Consider the following 7500-nt stretch of genomic DNA (forward strand, 5'->3'; position numbering starts at 1 on the left):
CTGAGGGCGATCGGCTTCTTGATGATGTCATAGTAGTCGGGGACCTGCAGACAGGTGAGCGACAGACAGGTATGCGTCGTCAGTGAGTGTGTTCCTGTGCAGAATAAAGAGATTCTGATGCTGATCACAACATCTAGAGCTCATTAAATGTTTTGTCGAATAAACAGTCAGTGATTGAGTTTAACGAGATAAGTTTCGTCTGTCTCCGTACGGATATTTGACCGACTGCTCGAATGTTCTGCTGCCTTCAGATTTATTTTGTTTCCGAGCTGATCAGAGAACAGCTGGAGCTAAATATTCTCTGATTTATTTAAATCATCTTACAGAACTGTTTTATTTATGTTTGCTCTGAATTTTGCATCAGATGCACTTATTTTATTACATCGATTTATTTTTCTTTCCTGATTTTAAACCTTTTCTAAATACCTGGTTTTGCTACCTACCCCCTTTTGTTTAAACACCTTGGCTTTGTTTACATTTTGTTCAAATGAGGCGTCTGTTCTGAGACGGTCGTGTTACACGCCGACTTTAATGAAAACGTCTTCATGAAGTGTGTACCCGTGTGTCCAGGTGTGTGTGTCCAGGTGTGTGTGTCCGGGTGTGTACCCGTGTGTCCAGGTGTGTGTGTCCAGGTGTGTGTGTCCAGGTGTGTACCCGTGTGTGTCCAGGTGTGTGTGTCCGGGTGTGTACTCGTGTGTGTGTCCGGGTGTGTGTGTCCGGGTGTGTGTGTCCGGGTGTGTGTGTCCGGGTGTGTGTGTCCGGGTGTGTGTGTCCGGGTGTGTCCGGGTGTGTGTGTCCGGGTGTGTACTCGTGTGTGTGTCCGGGTGTGTACTCGTGTGTGTGCCCGGGTGTGTGTGTCCGGGTGTGTACCCGTGTGTGTCCGGGTGTGTGTGTCCGGGTGTGTACTCGTGTGTGTGTCCGGGTGTGTGTGTCCGGGTGTGTGTGTCCAGGTGTGCACCTGTGTGTCCGGGTGTGTGTGTCCGGGTGTGTGTGTCCGGGTGTGTGTACCTGTGTGTCCGGGTGTGTGTGTCCGGGTGTGTGTGTCCGGGTGTGTGTGTCCGGGTGTGTGTCCAGGTGTGTGTGTCCGGGTGTGTGTCCAGGTGTGTGTCCAGGTGTGTGTGTCCGGGTGTGTACCCGTGTGTGTCCAGGTGTGTGTACCTGAGTCCTGGACACCAGCTTCATGAAGGGCCAGCTGTCCTCATGTCTGACGAGCTCCACAGTCAGCTGCTCGCAGGCCGACAGCTCGTGGACTCCGTGATTCCTGCCGGAGGAGCGTCGGCTGGATGAAGACGAGGAGGAGGAGGAGGATGAAGGGGGGAGGACGGGTCTGGAGGGTTTAGGAAGGGGAGCAGTGTCTGGGGGAGGAGGAGAGGGGAGAGGTTACTGGTTTTATTGGTGCTTAGCAGCACGGCCCAGTTCAGCTCAGGTGAACCGAGTTACCTGGATGACTCTGCTGACGGAAACCCAGGAAGACGTTTCACTTCAAGTTTACAGCCGCATACCTGTCGGCAGGTGTTCACTGACTGCTTGTTTACCTGTCGGCAGGTGTTCACTGACTGCTGACTGCTTGTTTACCTGTCGGCAGGTGTTCACTGACTGCTTGTTTACCTGTCGGCAGGTGTTCACTGACTGCTGACTGCTTGTTTACCTGTCGGCAGGTGTTCACTGACTGCTGACTGCTTGTTTACCTGTCGGCAGGTGTTCACTGACTGCTTGTTTACCTGTCGGCAGGTGTTCACTGACTGCTGACTGCTTGTTTACCTGTCGGCAGGTGTTCACTGACTGCGGACTGCTTGTTTAACCTGTCGGCCGGTGTTCACTGACTGCTTGTTTAACCTGTCGGCCGGTGTTCACTGACTGCGGACTGGTTGTTTACCTGTCGGCAGGTGTTCACTGACTGGTTATTTACCTGTCGGCAGGTGTTCACTGACTGCTGACTGGTTGTTTACCTGTCGGCAGGTGTTCACTGACTGCTGACTGCTTGTTTACCTGTCGGCAGGTGTTCACTGACTGCGGACTGGTTGTTTACCTGTCGGCAGGTGTTCACTGACTGCTTGTTTACCTGTCGGCAGGTGTTCACTGACTGCGGACTGGTTATTTACCTGTCGGCAGGTGTTCACTGAGTGCTGACTGCTTGTTTACCTGTCGGCAGGTGTTCACTGACTGCTTGTTTACCTGTCGGCAGGTGTTCACTGACTGCGGACTGGTTATTTACCTGTCGGCAGGTGTTCACTGACTGCTTGTTTACCTGTCGGCAGGTGTTCACTGACTGCGGGCTGGTTATTTACCTGTCGGCAGGTGTTCACTGACTGCTTGTTTACCTGTCGGCAGGTGTTCACTGACTGCGGGCTGGTTATTTACCTGTCGGCAGGTGTTCACTGAGTGCTGACTGCTTGTTTACCTGTTGGCGGTCTCTTGTGGGGCTCGCTCTGACCAGGTGAGATCTTGGTGTTGCCGTTTGGTGGCAGGATTTCGTGGCTCAGACGGGCGCTGACTCGACTCCCAGAGCGGGCCGGAGCTTTACCTCCAGACGCCATGTTGGCCTTCACTGTGGGGGGCGTGGCCTTTTTCCCTGAGGACCTGTGATTGGATAGAATCAGAAAATGGGATAAGTAAACTGGGATCAGCGCTACAGTAAATTGGGATCAGAGCTACAACAGGTACGGACTTGGAGGCTGATGAGTTTTTCCCTGCTGAGGCGGCGCTGTTCTTGGGCGTGGCCTGTTGGCTCTTGCCTTTAGGGGGCGGGGCCGGACTCTTCTTGGTGCTGCAGAGATTTACAGATAAGAGAAGCTGCTCTTTAACACTGATCTCAGGTCCGATGGATGAGGTGGACATTTTTCGCACTTACCTCACTACTTCTTCCTCCTCCTCCTCCTCCTCCTCCTCAGACTCCTCCTCTTCCTCAGACTCCTCTTCTTCTTCCTCAGACTCCTCCTCTTCCTGTTTGTCATCCTCCTCCTCTTCCTCCTCCTCATCGATAGAAGAGCGCTGACGGGACGGCAGGCGGCTGGATCTCTGTTTGGGTCGACAGTCTGGACAGAACCAGTCTCCCCCTGGAACCGACTGAGACAAACAGAGAGTGAGCTGGTTCATATCCACAGGGTCCAAACGCTGCTGCTGAACCAAGCAACAGCAAACATGCGCTTAGTGTTAGCATCACGCTAATAGCGACTAGTTAGCATCATGCTAATACCGACTCAGCTCTTTTTCAAACTGCTTGACTGTAATAACCTTCCAGCACGCCCTCCATGGTTTCCACCTGGAGGGCGTGGCTTGTATATACCTTGAGGCGGGGCCTCAGACAGTGGGCGTCGCTTGTATGTACCTTGAGGCGGGGCCTCAGGCAGTGGGTGTGGCTTGTATGTACCTTGAGGCGGGGCCTCATGCAGTGGGCGTGGCTTGTATATACCTTGAGGCGGGGCCTCAGGCAGTGGGTGTGGCTTGTATGTACCTTGAGGCGGGGCCTCAGGCAGTGGGTGTGGCTTGTATATACCTTGAGGCGGGGCCTCAGACAGTGGGCGTCGCTTGTATGTACCTTGAGGCGGGGCCTCAGGCAGTGGGTGTGGCTTGTATGTACCTTGAGGCGGGGCCTCAGACAGTGGGTGTGGCTTGTATGTACCTTGAGGCGGGGCCTCAGACAGTGGGTGTGGCTTGTATATACCTTGAGGCGGGGCCTCAGACAGTGGGTGTGGCTTGTATATACCTTGAGGCGGGGCCTCAGGCAGTGGGTGTGGCTTGTATGTACCTTGAGGCGGGGCCTCAGACAGTGGGTGCGGCTTGTATGTACCTTGAGGCGGGGCCTCAGACAGTGGGTGTGGCTTGTATATACCTTGAGGCGGGGCCTCAGGCAGTGGGTGTGGTGTCCTCGGTCACAGCCATCACACAGCAGCATGTTGTCGGCATCTCCTTTGCGTCTGCAGATGCGACAGCGAGCGTTGAGGACGGAGCGAGACCAGAGGACGCTTCGCTCCAGACTGGACAGGTGGACAAACACCTGGACACAGGCATCAGCATGTTAATCCCACAATAGACACACAGACGTTATGAAGCGGTCGACAGTCAGACACTTTCAGAGATGAGAGGCTCAACAGTCCAAAGCCGCGATTCATCAACTCCAAAAGGTACAAGTTTCATTTCTGAAGACATTTTGAATTTTTGATTTGACTTGATGTTTAGTTTCTCGACGTAGTGAGCTTTGATGTTGCACAAGAACATAGAAAATTCAGTCCGAATCATTTGGATTTGACGGTTAGACGCTGCAAAGTTGGTTTTCATGTAAAGTCGAGTGTTTAATGTGAATAACTTCAGCAGCTCATGGAAAAGGAACATTTCACTGCACAACAACAGCTACCTGTTCGTATGAAATGCAGCAGACGTGCACGTCATGAATAAGGTGCTAATTCAGAAGGTTACAGGGTCACCAATTCCCGTCTAATATCACATTTCATTAGCACCCTCGCCGAGCTGACGTGATGTCAGTGAACACGCCACAGGTACGTGACGTTTGAATCTGGATTCAGTCTCAGAGGTGTGCTGACACTGTGTGACTGACATTTCTAACAGCCAATGAGAGCAGAGTCTTCAGAATCTGGATGTGTGTGTTTTTCCTGACCTGAGACAGACTTGAGCAGGACTGCAGAGACTCCCTCCATCGCTCCAACACCGTCTTACTGACCCGGCCGCTGTCACTGCCATCTGACAGACAGACAGGCAGAGAGACAGACAGGCAGAGAGAGAGAGACAAGCAGAGAGAGAGAGACAGGCAGAGAGACAGACAGGCAGAGAGACAGACAGGCAGAGAGAGAGAGAGAGAGACAGACAGACAGACAGACAGACAGGCAGACAGAGACAGAGAGAGAGAGACAGGCAGACAGAGAGACAGACAGAGAGAGAGAGACAGAGAGAGACAGAGAGAGAGAGAGAGAGACGACAGGCAGACAGAGAGAGACAGAGAGAGACAGAGAGAGAGAGAGAGAGAGAGAGACAGGCAGACAGAGAGAGACAGACAGGTAGGCAGAGAGACAGACAGGCAGAGAGAGAGAGAGACAGACAGGCAGACAGACAGGCAGAGAGAGAGACAGACAGGCAGACAGACAGAGACAGAGAGACAGACAGAGAGACAGAGAAAGACAGAGAGAGAGACAGACAGGCAGAGAGACAGACAGGCAGTGTTTAAAGGGAGTTTTCGGCTGATCTGAGCTCAGATTATGAAAACAAGCTGTCGGACCTGATGATTATATTTCTAGTTTCATTTCCACGTGCGGTTCATCATCACTGTGCTGACATCACTTCCTCCTGTGGCCGGAGGATTTACGGTCTCTTATTAAACAGGAAGTCGTACCGTCACTGGCCTGGTCCTCGTCCTTCCTCTTGTTCTTCTTCGTCGTGGTCTTCTGGTCTTTCTTCGAGTCTTCCTCACCTGTGGGGGGAGGAGCCAGTTGTTATCCACGTCTGCACATACACACCTGTACCTTTCATACTTTTAATTTGTAATGGTTAAATAACCGTTCACTGTCTCTGACGTCAATGCTAACTGTATTCCCATTAAGTTCCACTAGCATTTTGCTAAATGGTGTCTTGACTGTCAGTGTAAACGTCTCATGTGTATTATGGTCTGTTCACGTATACGAGCTCAGCTTCTCTCTTTCTTTATCCTTCAGTCAGTTCAGAACCTCCCTCCTCACACTCTTCCAGACTTTTCCAGGCTGTTCCAAACCTTTCCAGGCCTGGAGAGAGACTCACCTAGTGGAGCTTTGAGGAAGCGCCTCTCAATGCCGTGCTCGATGTGAACGAGGGCCTGAGCCAGGATTTGTACAGCGCTGCTGACCACCTGAGGAGTCCCGCTGCCCGAGGCCACGCCGTCAGACTTGAGCTCCTGCAGCCTGTAACACACACACAATATAAAACACACAATATAAAACACACATGTTGTACATCACAGACAGAAACAACGAGGAGGAGGACAAACAGGAAGTAGGATGTCTGTCCAGGAGAGTTAACCACATGCAGCTCACTCTTTAGTCAGACGGCGCCCTCTAGCTGCAGTCAGTGTGAACTAGTTGAAAATGACTTCAGGGCTGAAGAGGCAGCTCACAACAATGACGATTTTAAACTGATATTTGTTCATTGCAAAGTGTTTTACATTCGGCCGATATGGACAAAAAAACCAAACAAATCTTTTTCAAGCTTTGGGCTGATTCACGATTTGAATCTAATTTTCCTGCAGAAAATGACGAGCTGTTATTTCACTGTGTAAATATTAAAGAGACACCGAGCAGAGTGAGCGACTGACAGCTGACCAGCAGCTGCTGCCGGACTCTGCGCGTCCACGCTGGAGACACGCTGGAGACACGCTGGAGACACGCTGGAGACACGCTGGAGCTTTGACAGTCAGGAGGCCTTGGTGGCCCTTTGTAAAGGTGTGTGTGTACCTGTGCTGTAGCTGAGCTAACGGCGGCGGCTCAGAGAGGCTGTCCGGTGGGGGCGGCAGCACGCAGCCGTAGCCCTGCTGTTTATCGCGGGATCATCATCAGGGGAACCAACGCAGTCCGGTGGAGCCGCTACAGCCGTCAGGAGCGCAGGTCCGAACCACTGCGCCAAAACTGACAAGTACTAAGTGGCGCGTTGGCAGAAACGAGCGTAAACTCAGGTGAAGGATGCGTCTCCATCTGCATACATTTGAAAATGAGCGCGGTGGGGAGGAGGGCTGGCCAGCTCTGATTGGAGGGCGTTAACGCTTCTTTTTATAAATGTCGTGGACGGAAACTGTCAGCAGCGTTTGCCTCGCAAGGTTCACAAACAGAAGATGGCGTGCTGAGCCATTTTCAACCCACGAAATGCAGATTTTGAGAAGAATGTCAATATTAACAGCAGTCCAGCATTGATGCGTTTCATCATGGTGTATAATTCAGTTTACAGCTGAAAAACACGTTTAAGTGTGCAGTACCTCTTTAAAATACGCGCCTAGTCTAGTTTTGATGGAAGCAGCTCGAGCCGGGCAGGAAGTCAGACGCAGCAACGGCACAAAGCATCCGGTCAACTTTCAAAATAAAACACCCTGTGCAGACTCCTAATCGTATATCACATCGCTACATCATCACGCCATAACCGGTGGCAGCAGGCCAGAACACGACGGGTCCGAGGATTTTTGACACCATGGACGACGAGAGCTTCATCTTGGAAACAAGATCTTTTTGGACTCCAGACGCTTTTTTAAGGACAGCACCAGGCGTGGAATTCACCTGCAGGAGTTTTCGGAGTGGAAGGTGAGTATAACCTGCTAATTAGCGAACATATAAAATCTGAGCAAGTCAACAAATCGGGCAGGCGAAACGCTCGCTTCTGAAACGCTCCCGGTGGGGCGCAGCGCCGCGCGCAGGACGAACTAAACCGCGCCGCAGACGCGACGTCGCAGCGCTGACGTTATTTGTTTATAATAACTGTTCCCCTGAACTTTCTCATTTACTCTACCTGTCTGTCTGTGTGTCTGTGTACCTG

The 7500-nt window shown here is 51.9% G+C and overlaps 1 protein-coding gene across 2 annotated transcripts in view; it reads right to left on the minus strand.

Moving 5' to 3' along the window:
- Positions 1-7500, minus strand: part of baz1a (bromodomain adjacent to zinc finger domain, 1A) — a 26518-nt gene that overhangs the window by 2323 nt on the left and 16695 nt on the right. For both annotated transcript variants that reach the window (XM_044165597.1, XM_044165598.1), the window contains exons 19-28: positions 7498-7500; positions 5746-5885; positions 5345-5422; positions 4616-4698; positions 3833-3997; positions 2852-3066; positions 2669-2767; positions 2402-2580; positions 1159-1355; positions 1-44 (exon numbers count right to left, since the gene is read on the minus strand). The exon at positions 1-44 is cut by the window's left edge and continues 44 nt beyond it; the exon at positions 7498-7500 is cut by the window's right edge and continues 143 nt beyond it. In XM_044165597.1, the coding sequence (XP_044021532.1) occupies positions 1-44; positions 1159-1355; positions 2402-2580; positions 2669-2767; positions 2852-3066; positions 3833-3997; positions 4616-4698; positions 5345-5422; positions 5746-5885; positions 7498-7500 (1203 nt within the window). The remainder of the gene's footprint in view (positions 45-1158; positions 1356-2401; positions 2581-2668; positions 2768-2851; positions 3067-3832; positions 3998-4615; positions 4699-5344; positions 5423-5745; positions 5886-7497) is intronic.

The sequence above is a fragment of the Siniperca chuatsi genome, linkage group LG15 (assembly GCF_020085105.1).
Source record: "Siniperca chuatsi isolate FFG_IHB_CAS linkage group LG15, ASM2008510v1, whole genome shotgun sequence".
Lineage (NCBI taxonomy): Eukaryota > Metazoa > Chordata > Actinopteri > Centrarchiformes > Sinipercidae > Siniperca > Siniperca chuatsi.